Source organism: Stigmatopora argus, chromosome 4 (genome assembly GCF_051989625.1).
Source record: "Stigmatopora argus isolate UIUO_Sarg chromosome 4, RoL_Sarg_1.0, whole genome shotgun sequence".
NCBI classification, from domain to species: Eukaryota; Metazoa; Chordata; class Actinopteri; order Syngnathiformes; family Syngnathidae; genus Stigmatopora; species Stigmatopora argus.
The window spans coordinates 17,552,325-17,570,209 of record NC_135390.1 but is presented as its reverse complement, the minus strand read 5'-3'; the positions used below and the strand labels follow the sequence as shown (position 1 = coordinate 17,570,209).

Sequence of the window (17,885 nt, the reverse complement as noted above, 5' to 3'; positions counted from 1 at the left end):
GTATAATTAACTCATTCACCGAATTGAATTGGTGGCTAGCCAATCGCAAGGCAAGATGTCAAATTAAACAAACAGTCTGATTATTTAAACTAGATTTCAGCACTATAAACAACTCCTTAAAACGGGTTCAAAACCTGCACACAACACAAATCAAACAACAAAATCTGTTTTCTGCATTAGTGGGCGAGAATGCAACTGTTGCTGGCTTCTAGTTTGAATTTTTGGGTTGTTGTACAGAAGAACATACAATGTCCAACAGCTGAAAACACAAGAAGAGAAAAAAAACAAACACTAGTGCGTGGAAAATAATGTTACTTGGAGAATTGGGGACCAATTTTTTTGTATGATGGAACTAAACTGTAAATCAGTGATTTCCCCGCCCTCGCTGGCACACCACACACACAAACACACATGCATACACACACACAGACACACTCTGAAGCACGTATCGGCTTCTCCCACAGTCAGTCTGAACTGGGATTTCCAAGGTGGGATACCCCCAAAAGCACCCCAGGTGACCGGACTGCAACGTGTGACCTCGGTCCAATGACATTTTGGGTATATTTTAACATTTTTCTTAAACTTTTTTTTCTGGTTTCCAATTGGCGTGTTAAAAAATGTATTTGCTGTCACATGCAATCAAATGGATTGACTTTTTGGGCTGTGGTTTCTTTAATGTGATAATGATTAATCAATGAGAATGTGTTAGGGTTATATGTATTGTGGTACTGTGCATCAAGTTTACTTTTTGGGTAGGATTTTGGGTACGCCTATTTAAATGTATAGATATTTGGGGGATTTTTTTATGTATTATTTTTTTTATAAATGTGAATGAGCTTGAATTGTATCCCGTCTATGTGAGGAGGATGGAGGGGTGCAAGTTGAAGGGACTGGCGTGGATCCTCCTCCTATTGGGGGCTTCGCTGCGTGGGACGGACGGCCAGAGGCGGAACGGACGGAGGAACAACTACAAGATGTATGAACATGGACAAAATGGTGAGGATGAGCTGGCCTCCAAATTGCGAGCAAAATCTATTACTATTTAGGTTTTTAGCTTTACATGATCAGGGGTGGTTCATTGGTTGGTGGGCTTGGGACTGGGTTCCTTGCGTGGGGGCTTGGAAAAAAGCAGTTTGTAGTGTTTTTAATGCTGAGTTGCTCAGTGGCGTGGATGAGTGACTGAGTTAGGTTAGTTTGTTCAACTGACTGCAGTAATCCCTCGATTATAGCGACTTCACTTATCGCATTTTTTCTGCTATTAATTATTTTAAAAGTATATATATTTTTAAAGTTCATAAAAATGTGACAATCCACGCACTGAAAAAAAGTAGTTATAATCGGGGTGACCTGACTACACGACTTTTCGATTATCAACAGTCTTCCCTCAATTGTCGCGACTTCACTTATCACGAATTCACTTCTTCACAATTTTTCTGCTATTAATTATTAAAGATATGTATTTTTTTTAAAGCTCAAAAAATGTGAAAATCCATGCATTGAAAAAAAAGTAGTTATAATAGGGGTGACCCTACTACGCGACTTTTTGATTATCGACAGTCTTCCCTCGATTCTCGCGACTTCACGTATCAGCAATTCACCTTTTTTCCTGCTATTAATTATTTAAAAAATATGTATATATTTGTAAAGTTGATAAAAATGTTAAAATCCACGCACTGAAAAAAATTGTTATAATTGGGGTGATCCTACTACGTGACTTTTCGATTATCGCAACCATGTCTGGTCTACATTAACCGTGATATTTGAGGGATTACTGTAAATAATGGTTGAGTCAATTAACTTAGAAACTAGAAAAAATTAACCTAGAAACTAAACAGCCGGTGACATTTGACAGAATAATGGTCGGTCAGGGAGTCAGTTTAGATACTTGCTGTAGTTGGTTAGGTAGGTTTGAGTAGGTCTCTTGGTGGGTAAGCGGATGGCATGCTTGCCTCGCAGTCTGGAGGTCAAGGGTTCAATCACCAGTTTGCATCTTCTCCAGGTATTTTTTGTTTCCTCCCACATCTCCAAGGCATCCATGCTAGGCTAATTGCATTCTATATTGATTGTCCCTAGGTTTGATTGTGAGCATGATTGATTGTTTGTCTCTTTGTGCCCTGCGATTGGCCGGTCATCAATTCAGGAAGTCCCCTTCCTATGTCAGATTGGGTTCAGTTCATTGAAAGGACCACTCATTCAGTTGGTTTTGTTAGTCAGGAGCGTCATGGTTGGTGTTTGTTGGGCAGGTGGCGAGTGCTCGCTAGACGTGGTCTTCATCCTGGACAGCTCGGAGAGTGCCAAGATCTTCCTGTTCGAGAAGCAGAAAGCCTTCGTGCTGGGCTTCAGCACGCGGCTGTCGGCGCTGCAGGTCGCCGGACGGACGCCCGTGGTGCGCATGGCGGCCCTGCAGTACAGCAGCTCCGTGTCGGTGGAACGCCGTTTCTCCGAGTGGAGCGACCTGGACGCCTTCCAGGGCGGCGTCAGCCTCATGAGCTACATCGGTCACGGGACCTACACCACCTACGCCGTCGGCAACGCCACCCGGCTGCTGGCCGCCGAGAGCCCGCGGGACGCCGTGCGCGTGGCCGTGCTGATGACCGACGGCGCCGACCACCCGCGGAATCCCGACGTGGCGGCGGCCGCCGTCCGGGCAAAGGAACTCGGTGTCAAGGTCTTCGCCGTGGGGCTGTCCGACACGGCCAGGCGGGGGGAGAACAGCGCCAAGCTGAGGGCCGTGGCCAGCACCCCCGCGCGCCAATTTGTGCAGAGCCTCCAAGACCCCCAGCTGGAGCAAAAACTGCTGAGGGAGATGGTGAGCAAATATCCCGCAAAATATGGATGCCATATTTTCCGTTTCTTTGAATCGAGCGGCCCCGTGGAAGAGTGGTTAGCGCGTCGGCCTCGCAGTTCTGGGGTCCTGGGTTGGAATCCAAGTGGGTCCTCGCTCTGTGGAGTTTGCATGTTCTCCCCGGGCTGTGTGGGTTTTCTCCAGGTAGTCCAGTTTCCTCCCGCGTTCCAAAGACATGCATGCTAGGCTAATTGGATGCTACATTGTCCCCGGCCGTGAGCGTGATTGGTTGTTTGTCTCACTGTGCCCTGCGATTGGCTGGTCAGCGGGGTGTCCCCGCCTCTGGCCCGGAGTCAGCTGGGATTGGCTCCAGCACCACCCGCGACCCTATTGAGGATAAAGCAGTTCAGAAAATTAATGAATGAAAACAGTTTGAAAGTCGTTCACAAGTAAAATTCAAGATGAGACCTTACGCAGGAGTGTTAAATTCATTTTTGTCACCGGAAAATTGTCGTTACGGTAGAAATTAATAAGTTGGCTAAACGCAGCTACCGCCATGAATCGCCAACGAATCACTTATCAAATGATAAATGAATGAATGAATCATTTTGACCTAAACATTGCTCAAATCCTCTTACGTATTTTATTTTTATTTATTCATTTCCATTTTTGTGATTAAAAAGGAGGAATATGAGGTCACATTAATTATAATAAGGGGTTAATATGATAACATTAATGAATTTTGAATTCGGAAAAAAATTGAAGCAAGGAAAAATAATAAATATTACTTTGATTTTTCATTTAAAATTGGTATAGTACACTCAATGTTTTGTTTTATTTTGAAAGCATGGCAACTGTAAATATTTGACTGTGATATATCATGGAATATTTCAGAATTTCATTAATTAAATTTTATTTATTTATAAATATAATAGACACTTTAAAATCTAATCTTCTTTTGCCGGCCACACAAAAGAATGTGTTGGGCCGAATTCGGCCCCCAAGCCTCCACTTTGACACCAGTTGCTTTAAAGGATTTGATATTGTATAGTGTTTATACTCGGGGAAAAAATATATATATACTCCAGAGCAAATTATAGTCCAGAAAATACGATTGTTATGATTTTGACAAATACTGACATTTTTGTTTTCAGGGCGAAGTCGTCTTGCAAGAGGTACATTTTAATTTAATGATTTTTTCCCCAACTTTAAACACCTGAACAATCCATCTAACCTATCTTTTTTGTGACTTTGGAATCAGTGCCCCGAAACGGAGGCGTGCGGGTGCGAAAGCGGAGCGCCGGGCCCGTCGGGAGCTCAGGTGAGCTAGCTAGCCGAGTTAGCGACGGAACCTGACCGCGGGATTTTCAACGGGAAAACTTTTCAGGGTCGAAAAGGAGATCCGGGTCACAGGGGACCGCCCGGTTCCAAAGGCGCCAGGGTAGGACATCGCATATTTCGTCCGTGCCAAAAACTATGTGGGTGTTTTTTTGAGTTGTTTTTTTGCCATTCAAGGGGGAGCATGGGGTGGACGGTCCACCGGGAAATCACGGCCAACAGGTAAATCTGGTTTTAGCCACTTTGTTTTTTTTCTTCAAAGGGAAGGGTTCGACCGTGGAGGCCATTGACGGCAATAGACGTCCAATCTGTTTAGGCTGGAAGCGATCGGAAAGGGATGTCTATTGTTATGTCTATGGGTTTTTTCAATAAAAAAATTAAACTATCTACCACAATAAGGGGCAAATTTGGAGTTAATCGCTAGTTAACAGTAAGAAATTTGGACAAATTTGCGATTAATCGCAGGATGACTATTAAAAAATGATGCTCAACTGTTGAATTAACGTGAAAAATGAGATCATTTGCGATTAATCGCAATTGAACGATTAAAAAAAAGACGAATCTGATTAATAACATGTAAAAAATGAGACCATTTGCGATGAATCGTAAGTGAACTATTAAAAAAATGACATCTGATGAATTAACATGAGAAAAAAGAGATTGGTTGATTGCGATTAATCGCAAGTCAACTATTAAAAAAAAGACACTCATCCATTGAATTAACGTGAAAAATGAGACCATTTGCGATTAATCGCAATTAAGCTATTTGCTATGAGCTAATTATGGAAAAAAAGTGTTTATTCTTAAATTTCCTATGAAGAAAGATTAGATTAATCGTGAATTGTTTATGAAAAACAAATACAATGATTTATCACGAGTTAATTATGGAGAAATGAGTTAATTGCTAATTGTCTTGCAGGGACGTTCAGGTTTCCATGGAAGCAAGGTGGGTGCCATTTTAGTCCTTACTTGGCTGCCATTGACGGTGATAGACGCCCAATGCAAGTATATCACTATTAACTCATCAATATTAATTATACTATTCATATATAATTTCTCAGGGCGACAGGGGAGACTGCGGACCACCGGGTCTAAAAGGTGACCAGGTATTTGCCCAAATAAAAATATTAGCTCGCAATTGTTGCTCATTTTAATTAATCCGTGATGGCATTTTTCAGGGTTTAAAGGGACTTCTGGGACCACAAGGACCAAAGGGAAAACAGGTAATATTTTGGAGGGAAATGTAAGTCAATTAATTCAAAAAAACAAAAGTAGAATATTAAAGAGAGAAAAATAGCAGAATATAGTTAGGTCAGATTAGTTTTTCTTATCTTGCCTTATTTTATTTTATCTGATTTTAGATTAGATTAGAGTACTTTATTCATCCCGTATTTGAGAAATTCACTGTCGCACTAGCAAGAGGGTGAGAATACTGACACAGGAAAAGACATTTTAGACATAAATAGCTCATAAATAAGTTAATACATAAATAAACAAATAAATACATAAATAAATTAATACCTGTTCCTGAGAAGAAATATATATATATATATATATATATATATATAAATATATATTTAAATTAATATATATATAAATATATATATATATATATATATATATATATATATATATATATATATATAACATAAATATACATACACAGATGTACATACGGTTGGGTTGATCTTAATAGTTGACACAATTGGTTAAAATATTCTCAAGAAAATTATGTTTGACAAAAAAAAGATTCATTTTCTAACCTAATTTTCTTTTCTTTTTTTGAACATTTGGGAGTTAAAATTGTCTACATAGATAATGTTATGTGAATAGGATGATATGAAGATATGATTTTTAATTCATATTTATTTGAACTCTGTCCCTCTTTTTGACAACACGGTTTTGTCATCTTTATCTTTTCCACTTTTTTTGGGTGAAAAGAAAAAACAACCTTAATCCCCTTTGTTCGGACCAATCGAATTGACTTTTGGCCTCCTTTCAACTCGGCGCCGTTATAGCTCCGCCTCTGCCGTACTGTTGCGGCCATATGAACAAAAACGGTGACATATTCTTCCCATCTTTTTTTTTGCTACAAAACGTGCACTTCAAAGCGAGCCTCACGACACGAGTGGAAGCAGAATTTGGGTTTGTTCACCTCTGCACACATGGAATGTGAATATTGGCTTCCGGCTAATCCTCGTCCCAAAAGCGGGGGAATCCGGCCTGCCGGGATATTTTTCTTGGACTTTGTGCGGCGGGATTAGCGCCGGCGACCTGGACGCCGCCAGCGCTCGTCCCAAACAAACACCTTTATGTCGTGAGAGGCCGCGCGACCTGAAAAGCTTCTTCTGTTTCCTTTCTAACACCTCTTAGAATTCATGTTGTTGCTCCATCTTGGATTAAGTCATTTCGTGGGTTTTGCAGGGTGAGGTGGGACCCCCTGGAGACGTTGGCCCCGAGGGACCCCATGGACAAAAAGTACATGGATTTTTTTTATTCTTCATGTGACTGTTTTAACTGTAAAGACAGCCAAGACTGACTTAAAAGTGACCCAAAGTGTCTTTGAAAGTGACTCCAAGTGTCTTTGAAAGTTCAGCCCTTGAAGCCAGTTTGGTGGGGCCACATGAAATTTGGTGGGCATGTAGATCATGGTTAGCTATGCAAAAAAGTCTTAAGAAGCAATGATGGGAAATGTACAGCAAGGTTGCTATATTGGATTTGATTGGATATTTGGCTTATAAGTGACTCAGTGTCTTTGAAAATTCAGTCTACAAAGCCAGTTTGGTGGAGCAACATGAAATTTGGTGTACATCACGGGGGAGATTTTCAAAAAAGTCTCAAGAAGCAATGATGGGAAATATGCAGCAAGTCTGCTATATTGGATTTGTTTGGATATTTGGCTTAAAAGTGGCTCCAAGTGTCTTGGTTTCAGCCCTCGAAGCCAGTTTGGTGGAGCAACATGAGATTTGGTGGCCATGTACATCATGGGTAGATATGAAAAAAAGCCTCAAAGACCAATGACTAGAAATGTAAAGGAGATATGCTAATTTGGCTTTAATTGGATATTTAGCTCAGAAGTGGCTCCTAGTGTCTTGGAAAGTTCAGCCCAAGAAGCCAGTTTGGTGGAGGAACATGAAATTTGGTGGCCATGTACATCATGGGTAGATATGAAAAAAAGTCTCAAGGGCCAATGACTAGAAATGTACAGGTGGTCTGTTAATTTGGCTTTAATTGGATATTTGGCTCAGAAGTGGCTCCAAGTGTCTTGGAAAGTTCAGCCCAAGGTGGCAGTTTGGCAAAGCCACGTGAAATTTGGTAGGCATGTCCATCATAAGTTGAGTAACAAAAAAGTCTCATGAAGCAATGGCAAAAAATGCACAGAATGTCGGACAATTTGGCTCAAAGTGAACAATAGGCTTAAAAGTGACTTCAAGTCTCTTTTGAAAATTCAACCACCAAAGCCAGTTTGGCAAAAAAAACATGAATTTTGGTTAGCATGAAAATCCTGTACAGAGGATCATTTGACTTTAAGTGGACAAAAGTCTCAAAAAGCCAGGCAGGAAAACACCAAGTGGACATTTTTTCCATTTAAGAGGTTTAAATGAATTTGTCATCTTTAAATTAAAATTTGCGTTTGCCAACAGGGTGACAGAGGACCAAGTGGAAATCCTGGACCGCCGGGAGACTTTGCCATTGGTTTCCCAGGGGCTAAGGTGACTCCAATTTCATCTGTTCTTTAGCCTATTATAGGACATTTATTCAAATCTAAATCTTTGAACTATGAATACATAATAATGTTGTAAAAATATTGGTATTTTAGGGGGAAAAAGGCAACCCCGGAAGACCAGGACCGACTGGTCCGGTTGGTATCGGGGAACCTGGACTACCAGTGAGTATCAAGACAAAGTTGAACTTCAGTAAGTATGGTGGCGTTCAAGAAATGTTAAGGGCAAACATTGACTATTTCAAAATAAGAGCGCAGAAAAGGAAATACTGCAAGCACTAAAAGAAATAAAAAAGACACTGCTACTGTGTGGCCTGTACAAACAGACGTTAGTTAATACCACAGATTCTTATCGATTAATAAACTTGTAATTTTTTTGTTTGTTGCCTTTAGGGTCCGATTGGACCGCCCGGAATTCGAGGAAACCCGGGATTACCCGGAGAAGGCTTGCCAGGTCCCAAAGTAAGACTTAGATGGACAAAAAATACATAGACTGGGATTTTTAAGTAACACTATTAGGTCCAAATGTCTAAATGGATTGGACGTAAAGTGCTGTCAATGGCAGTTAAGTTCGAATACAGGTGTACAGTAATCCCTCGAATATTGCGGTTAATGTAGACAGACATGGCAATAATAACATAATCATAAATAATAAAAATATATAAATAATAATAAACATAATAATAACAATCGAAAAATCGCAAAGTAGGGTCACCCCTATTAGAACTACCTTTTTTTTTCCTTAGTAGTAAGCGGAAGAGAGGGGAGTGGCTTCCGCTTGCAAATTTCAGTGTGGATTGTCACATTTTTATGAACTTATAAAATAATTAAAAAAATAATAATAAAAGGAAAAAAAACGAAAAGTGAATTTGCGATAAGTGAAGTTGCGGTAATCAAGGGAAGACTGTAGTAGTAGAGGTTTGAGTTATTTAAAAAAAGAAAACTGTTTTAAAAATACCGCACTTTATTAGTTGCTTTTTTTTTGGGGGGGGGGGGGGGGGGGGGGGGGGAGTAAAAATGTCATTATTCTGTTTTATTTATAAGAACACAATATAGTTTTTTCATCCAATGATTATTTGAGGAATTCTTATACTTCATTTTTTTTACTACAAACATTATTTAGTTTCCATTTATGATTATTCTTTCTTCTTCAAATTTTTCTGTTGAAAAATTGGGGGTAAAAAAATCTAATTGTTCTCTAATTTCTGGAGCGCCAGATCAGAAATTTTATATATAATTCTATATTTTTTAGAAAAAAAATTCCTTTCGCAGACCAGATCGGGCCACCACTTTGACACCTGTGCACTAGAAGGAGCCCACATACCACAGTTTGACAACCACAAACCTGATCTAATTAGTAATCCCTGCCATCCCCCCCCCCATCTCAAATTTTCATGCAACAGGGGGATCGAGGATTCGAAGGACCCCGGGGGAATCGAGGCCTACCTGGCATCGGATACAAAGGCGACAAGGTAAATAAAATTATCAGCTTTATTAATGAAATTTAAAACTAATCGGCTTTAATAGCTAAATAACGGGGGGCGGGTAAAAGAGTTTGAAAAATCCTCGTTTTTGGTCCTAGGGAAATCTGGGTCCACTCGGCCCACCAGGTCCGCTTGGTGTCCCCGGGGTCGGAATCCAGGGAGAAAAGGTACAAATGTGACGTAACGGGCTAATTAAACTGCAACGGACAGTTTCTCCATTATTTTTTTCAGGGCGATCAAGGCGCACCTGGACCCGTAGGCCCCAGAGGAGGTCCAGGTCTGGGAATACAAGGTCTGAAGGTAGGACAACAGAAGCCGTCGGTTAGCGACGCGGCTAATCCTGATGGACAAATTGGCTGTTTAGCATTTTGATTACGGTGGAATTGTTCCACCTGCCAATGATTTAAAATGGGCCTGTCAAGCCATCAGCCTGTTTTGGGAATAAACTTCATCGATTGGGTATGATGACTAAAGACTGGGCGGGGAACTAATTAACCAGGTTCTGCCGTGAAATTCAGGGAATTCAAGGATTCCCAGGAGTACCAGGATCGCCCGGAGAGAGGGGTCTCGGAGTACCGGGCCCTAAAGTACGTATTTAGAAACAAACTACGTACTAAAAATCTCATCTAGAATGTTAAAATGGTTTTGAGATTTTTGAGAAAAAACTGACCACTGACTGGACTTTGTTGCTCAAGGGGGACATAGGGGCCCATGGTGCACAAGGAATACCGGGTCAGCCAGGAGAGGACGGGACCCCAGGAGAAAAGGTGCGACCATTCATCTGTCAGGACGGATCCACTGACCATACCTTATATAGTAATCCCTCGAATATCGCGGCTTCACAACATCCCAGATTTCTTTCTGTGGGATTTTTTTTAATAAATATTTTTTGTAAATTCATAAAAATGTGAAAATCCACATTGAAACTCGCAAACGAAAGCCACCCCCGTCTTCCGATTGCTACTAGGAAAATGGCGGAAAACAGAGTACAGTAATCCCTCGAATATCGCTGCTTCAACTTTCGCGGTTTCACGACATTGCAGATTTTTTGGGGGGAGATTTTTTTTTTGTAAATTAATAAAAATGTGAAAATCCACGCTGAAACTCGCAAGCGAAAGCCACTCCCCTCTCCTTCACTTGCTACTAAAACTCAGCACTGAAATAAAAAAACAAAATAAATAAAATTTAAAAAACTATATATATATTTATATATATATATATATATATATATAAAATTGGATAAAATATATATAATTGGATTTTCACATTTTTATGACCTTTAAATATATATATATATTTAAAGTTCATAAATAAATATTATATATATACATACATATATTAACGTTCATAAAAATATGAAAATCCAATTTAGAAAAAAAAATTAAATAGGGGTGACCCTACTGGAAGACATTCCGTCGTACTTGTCCAATAACAATGAAGCTGTCAATCAATTTAGTTCTAATGAATCCTTCGTTAGGGGGAGATCGGGTATCCGGGGGCGAGGGGACCGGATGGGAGTCCTGGTAAAGGTGTCCCAGGAGAGAAGGTGAATCTCTTGATTAAATTGTCTTCTTTAATTGAACTTTTCACCGTGAAAACTTTGCACTTCCTTTTTTCAGGGAGCCAGAGGGGACCGAGGTTCCAGGGGCCAGTCCGGGGTCCTTGGTCCCGTGGGGCCAGCAGGTTCAAAAGTAAGGACTAACTTCTGAAGAAGTGACCACGGGTACTTTGGACTCATTTCTTGTCTTTGTTTTAACCAGGGGGATCCTGGATTTGTTGGCCCACCCGGTGCACCTGGAAAACCGGGGTTAGGACTGCTGGGACCTAAGGTAAGACCACGGGAGACACAAAAAGTGGGCGGGGAACCTTGACTTACAAGTATTCATTTTAATTGCTTTGTCTGTTCAGGGAGATCCAGGTCCACAAGGTCTCCCTGGAGCCGTGGGAGAACCCGGGAGGGGTCCAGCTGGACCCAAGGTGAGATTCTGTAGCCATCTTTGATTGGGAGTCTCGGTCCTGATGATGTGGTTTGTTTCGAAGGGCGACAGAGGGCCGGGTGGACCTTCGGGACTACCTGGAGATAAAGGCCAAGGTTTTCCAGGTCCACCGGTAAGGATCAAAGTCCAGCATCGGTACCAAAGCTTTGTACGTTTTCACCTGGCCTAAACCTTGGTCTCAGGGTCCTCCGGGGCGACCTGGCTTGACGGGAGAAACTGGAGCAGATGGCGTAGGCCTACCGGGGGCAAAGGTGAACATGAAGTAGGGTCAGGAATGATCATGGCTTGAAGTCAAGTTTGATTTGAATCCAGGGAGACCGGGGACTGCTTGGACCCTCTGGACCAGCGGGACCACCGGGAATTGGACTACACGGTCCAAAGGTAGACCGGGCCAATCATTAAGTTCTGCACCTCCGAAATCTAAATTTTTGCCTTGAAACTGCAGGGTTCCACAGGTATGATGGGACCGCCAGGTCCACAGGGACCTCCAGGAGAGGGCATCCAAGGACAAAAGGTACAAGTTGCTGACTGTAAATTCTAGCCAATCATTGGCAAAGTGAAAATGCCGCTATTCCTCAACAGGGGGAGACTGGATTTCAGGGGATCCCTGGCCCCAGGGGTCCCGTTGGAATGGGACTGCAGGGCGATAAGGTACTCCTGCCCTACCTTCTCTTGGTGGATTACTGGGACAACCCTCACCAGATGGATGCGACCATCCTTCCCTGCAGGGCGACCGGGGCTTTCCGGGCGACAAAGGGAAAAAGGGAGACGGAGGAACGGCCGGGGAACCGGGGCTCGTTGGACCGCCGGTACGTGAAGCGGGAGATATTCTTTCTTCACTTTTGGAGTTTTTCCAAAGGGGAACGTGGAAGGATTTGCCCAGGGGCATAGGGACGCTCTCGTGGTGCTGGGGGCAAGAAATCCTTGGGGCCCCCAGTCTACTTGTACATAAAGTAAAAATGGTGTTGTATTTTGCACAAATAAATCAAAAGAAAAGGACTATACGGGTCAAGTCCAATCTGTGCAATTCTTGATAGTAGAACTTTCTTCTCAGCGTCGGCCCAACAAGGCACCGATCTGAAAGGAACTGTCAAATTTTTGGACTAATCTATTTTAAATTGCAGGGCAGAGACGGCCAAAAAGGAGAAGCTGGACTTACGGTAAGTGGGATTCTGTCCCAATAACTTATTTGACAAGGTGTTCTTGGGAGGTTCTTTCTTTGGAGAAAGGGTTACGATTCAGTTATTTCGCAGTGTCAAATTAGCTAAGAGGAACGGTCCGGCGGGTGAGTGATTAGCATGTCCGCCTCACAATGGGGGACTTGGGTTCAAATCCTGGTCAAGTACACCCATGTGGAGTTTGCATGTTCTCCCCGGGGCTGCGTGGGTTCTCTCTGTGTACTCCAGTTTCCTCCCACGTTCCAAAGAGATGCATGGTAGGCTGACTGGACACTTGAAATTGCCCCGAGGTATGAGGATGAGGGTGAATGGTTGTTTGTCCCCTTGTGCCTTGTGATTGGCTGGCATAGTCTGAAAATGAGATGAGAAATTAGCTAAGAGGTTGACCATTGGAATTGGCCAAAATTCAATCATCAAATGGTCCTTCAAGCCAATTGTTGGTTTAGTCCTGAAACTACACTCATTCATGGCAACTCATTTTTTTGTTGTTGAAATTGAGCAGAGGGAAGAAATCATCCAAATCGTGCGATCCATCTGCAGTAAGTCCACATGGTCATTTCTGGGTGGCTCTCGCCCGGGTTCACCTCGGAGTCTCCCGTCAAAGGTTGCGGGGTGGAGTGCCGGCAGAACCCCTTGGAGCTGGTCTTCGTCATCGACAGCTCCGAAAGCGTGGGCCCCGACAACTTTGAGGTGGTCAAAGATTTCGTCAGCGCCCTGGTGGACCGCGCCTCGGTGGGCCGGGACACCACGCGGGTGGGCGTGGTCCTCTACAGCCACGTGGACGTGGTGGTGGTGGGCCTGGGTCAGGACACGTCCCGGGACCGGGTCAAGGCGGCCCTGCGCTCCATGACCTACGTGGGCGAGGGCACCTTCACGGGAAGCGCCGTCCGCCGGGCCAACGCGCTCTTACGGGCGGCCCGGCCGGGGGTCAGGAAGGTGGCGGTGGTTATCACGGACGGCCAAGCCGACCAGAGGGACTCCGTCAGCCTGGAGAGCGCCGTGGCCGAGTCCAGGGCCGCCGGCATTGAGACCTTCGTGATCGGGGTGGTCAACTCCAGCGACCCGCTTTTCGGCCAGGTCAAAAAGGAGCTGGATTTCATGGCCTCGGAACCGGACGAAGACCACGTATACCTGATCGATGACTTCAAAACGCTGCCAGGTTCTGGGCTAGGCGCTTTTGTTTGGGGGCGGGGCCTGCTCTCAGTCCATTTTGATGGTTTCATTCTTCGTTATTTGCCGATTTCAAGCCCTGGAGAAGAAACTCCTGAGCCACATCTGCGAAGACCCCACCGGCGTTCTGTGGAGCGCTGTCGCCGTCCCAAGCGGCGGATCTTCTTCGGTCCTCGGTAGCGACTTCCGGCAGCCTCCCCGGACCGGGGGCAAGACGGTCACCTCGGCAGGGGACTTTGATCGGGTTCGGTCCACGGTAAGGACGCTTTTGTCTTCTTGGTTAATAAACGCCGTCCTGTAAATTTGCCAAATGTGGATGACATCTTCTGGAAATAGACCAATGGATTTCAAAATGGGTACTTCAAAAACAAATGGAAGACTTCCTGTCTGTTTGCAGGCAATGCGTTCTGGGACTTTTTTTGTGGGTCATTTGAACCAAAATAGCTGACTTTGTGACTTTTGTGTGGGCTTTTTGTGTTTGAGTTTGACACGCCTAGTTTAGCATTATTTGAACGGTTTGTCTCCCGTCGGCAGCCCGTCCCCCCAGCGCCCCATCCTGACAGACAAGTGACCAGTCCCCGACCAAACCCGGAGGTGCGGCCACCTCCGAATTTGGACAGAATGCACTTGAGAGCGGACGGCAGGCCCACGCGACACCAGGCTCGCTCGGGATTGGTCGGTCCCGCCGCGCCAACCCCGGAAACGCCCATTTCAAGTCAGCGCGCCAGCCCGGGTATTCGTTATGCTTAAAAAAATAATAATACAAGCCTTATAAACAAATGTATGAGTGACATCAACAACTACATCCCTGGTAAAAACATTATTTTTGGTCCAAACAGAGAGGTGCATGGTACCGCTGGATCCGGGTCCGTGCCGGGACTACACGGAGCGCTGGTACTACGACTCGGAGGCCAACGCCTGCGCTCAGTTCTGGTTTGGGGGCTGTCATGGCAACGGCAACCAGTTTGAAAGCGAGAAAACGTGCAAGCAAACATGCGTACGCCTCTAAAGCAGACTTGGCAATTATTAAAAAAATGATGTCTGCAATGTTACTTACTTGAACATTTTTAAACACTAACTTTTTTGTACTTTATATTTTTTCAAGTTCCGTGTCATATATTTTACTTTTACAATACTGTTAATGGCATGAATAAATGTTATTTTTGAATCATTCTTGTCATACTTTGATTTAAAAAAGAAAAAAATGAAAAATGACCTGCCTAAAATATCTTAATATAAATACCTACGTACTTAGCTATTTCTTTTTATTCAATAATTCACTTATTTTTCTGAATTTCAAATGTAATATTTTTTTTTATAAAAGTGGGAAGTTTTGTCATAGTTTAGTTTTTTAGTGATTTTAAATTACAACCTTTTTCCTACTGAAAAGAAAATCATTATATATTGCCTATTTTATCTTTTAAGCATTTTTTTAATCTTTTAAGCATTTTTAAAAAATACGATAAATAAATTTTAACAAATATATTAGTTTTTTAATTTTAAAGAAAAAGCAGTAAATATTCTATTTTTAAAAAATGCCTTTACATGAAAAACAAGTTTAAAAAGTGACCATTCGGCTTTCTTTTTCTAAATTTTAAATTTAAAATAAAATCCTTTCAGATAAAAAATAAAGAAACAATACTTACTAAAAACAAAAAAATAGGAAAATAAATACAAAGTGTTTACTAAAATCCAATATCACATACTGAATATTAATGAATATATAAAATTCACACATTAACCCCACAATAGATTAATGAAAGGACATGTATATATAATATATTGATATGACACTATACTGTGGCTGTCATAGTTTCTCTATATACATATTTAGAAAATACTAATTACATTTACATTTTTGAACAGTCCGTCCTCCATAGTGGAGTTTAAATTGAATATGAGTGACTCAAGCTGCTGTCAGTATTCATAAACATCTCTTGGGGAAAGTCAAAATGAATAACTGATTTAATGAAGGGAGGCAAGTCAATTGACTTTTGTGTGTGCGCGTGTGTGTGTCTGTGCAATTCATTACGCATGGAGATAAACACTCGGACCGTAGAGAGAAACGAGACGCGGTCACGAGCTATCGAAGCATCAAAAGACGCTTTCAAAAGTGTTGCAAATGAAGCGGGATTCAAGCAAGATGCTGAAAGTTGCCCTTTTGTTTCTCCTGTTGGCAAACGTCATTTGTTTCAACGTTGACGCGTGCACAAATCAGGTAAGAGGTGTGGTGTTTATATTTGATGGGGGGATTTATTATAATGGAATTTTTTTTCCCCAAAAAAAAGGTAAAATGCTCAGAGTCCAATTGGATTGGGGCTATTTTGACGAGGATGGCCAAAAAAGCGCCGCCGCTGAGATTCGTCAGGAAAAATGCAGGTGAGCCAATCATCTGAGTCCGGGGTGGCAAGCTTGTTCATATTCGAGAAATATTACAATTATTTTACTTTCATCGAAGCACAATTCATGACATTAAATGTTCTTTGAAAATTGTATTTTATTTTTTAAAAAGTTTTTGTTTTAATTTTGATTTTTTAATAAACATTTTACTTAAAATTGCCAAAATGGTTTAGCTTTTTTAGCATTTTTCATTTGGTGGCAAATAGGATAATTTTGTAAATAATTCCTTTGTTAAATGGAAAGAAATAACATTTGATGTTAATTTTTATATTTACTTACATTTTTTTAAATAAAAAAAAAGGGGTAAAAAAAATTGAGCTAAAGAAGTGTGGAAAATAATTAGTTTGTTTAAAAACAATGTTTAATGTTAAAAATGATAAAAAACTAAAAGTAAATCTCTTTACTTGTCATTTTTATTTCATTTACATTTTTTTCTTTCAATGTTTGGATTAAAAAGTATTTTTAAATAAAGGAAAAAAGGGGGAAGAAACCAAAATAAATATAACAGTTAATATTCTCCAATTTCTGGACTACCAAAATGTCATATTATGGCAAAACTTGAGAGGATTTGTACTGTATTTATTTATTTTTACACCAAATGATGCTTTGAATGTGGTAGCTTGACACCCCTGACCCGAGTCGAACATTCGCCTGATTTGAAATCATGATTTTAATTCAAACAATCTCCCCACTGAAGACGCAAGAAGTCGGGCATCGCGCAAACGTAAGCCAACACGTCATTATAAACGTAATGTGAATATAAAAATACCTTGTATTTATTTTGACTTGGTTCTTTTCTTTCTTCCATTGGCAGTCCAAAGGTTTCAAACCTTTGTCGGTCTGATGGGCAAAAGAAGCTAAAGAGGAAAAAAACAACAACAACAACATTCAACAATAGCGTCAAAAATACTAAGCATGTTTTACAAAATGCCCAAATTGGTACTTAGATGATAAAGTACTAAATTTGTGGTTTGTGTTGTCCAACTTACAAGTATGGTAGAGTAGGGACATCTAGTGGTGACGTAAAGACCTGCAACGAGTGACGTCATTATTATATACATATTGGGATGAAAAAATACATTAGTATTTATACTCGAATTTAATGTTGTTACTCTATACAAGTTTGACCGTTGTTATTTTAATGAGAAATATACATTTGTTCATGTGAAATTATCTTGACTAATTAAAAAATAATTTGTAGAAATACTAAAATGCAAATTTTTCTTTTTGGGTAAAAAAAAAGTAGTTAAGGATTTCTTTAAAAAATGCTAACAATTAAAATCCAACTATTCATCAAAAAGAAATAGTTAGCAAATACAACATACTTAATCATTAAAATAATATAATTCTATTAATTCTGGTATGATTATTTAAATGGTTTTTTTAAATTAAGTAATAAAAAATATGCATTTTATAAATATAACAATTTTAAAACACCAACTTGTAAAATTACAATAAAAAAAATTAATCTCAAAAACTATTTAGAAAAAAAGGGGTTACTGATTGTAAAATTAGCAGTTTCAAGAAAAATACACCGGAATAAAAAACATTTGCCTAGTATTATTGTCTCAAAAAGTATTTTGGACATTCAAAACTACAACAAGTATATCAAAAAACACAATTGAATTAGAAGGGGAAAAAAGCGGAGTCAAAAGTTTTGAGACACAACACCATTCAATCAGATGAGAAAGTGTCAACACTTTTGATCAAAATGTCATAAAACCTGATCATCAAATATGAACTCATTCACTGCCGTTGAGTTCATTGTCATTTGAAAAAATCGTCCCTTTTCTTGTCCTTCCTACAAAA

General features: G+C 41.0%; 1 protein-coding gene across 1 annotated transcript; it reads left to right on the top strand.

Moving 5' to 3' along the window:
- The first annotated feature begins 440 nt into the window (after positions 1-440).
- col28a1b (collagen, type XXVIII, alpha 1b) lies at positions 441-14,774 on the top strand. The gene is made up of 35 exons (XM_077598133.1): positions 441-558; positions 866-996; positions 2,244-2,809; positions 3,940-3,960; positions 4,047-4,106; positions 4,173-4,226; positions 4,301-4,345; positions 5,043-5,069; positions 5,185-5,229; positions 5,302-5,346; positions 6,548-6,601; positions 7,768-7,836; positions 7,944-8,012; positions 8,241-8,309; positions 9,251-9,319; positions 9,430-9,498; positions 9,563-9,631; positions 9,850-9,918; positions 10,027-10,098; positions 10,809-10,877; positions 10,951-11,022; positions 11,092-11,160; positions 11,240-11,308; positions 11,372-11,440; positions 11,511-11,579; positions 11,641-11,709; positions 11,774-11,842; positions 11,911-11,979; positions 12,057-12,137; positions 12,453-12,488; positions 13,009-13,045; positions 13,111-13,665; positions 13,754-13,932; positions 14,211-14,409; positions 14,516-14,774. Exons 2-35 carry the CDS (start codon positions 867-869, stop codon positions 14,683-14,685), a joined length of 3,483 nt encoding a protein of 1,160 aa, XP_077454259.1. The 5' UTR covers positions 441-558; position 866; the 3' UTR covers positions 14,686-14,774.
- Positions 14,775-17,885: the final 3,111 nt, after the last annotated feature.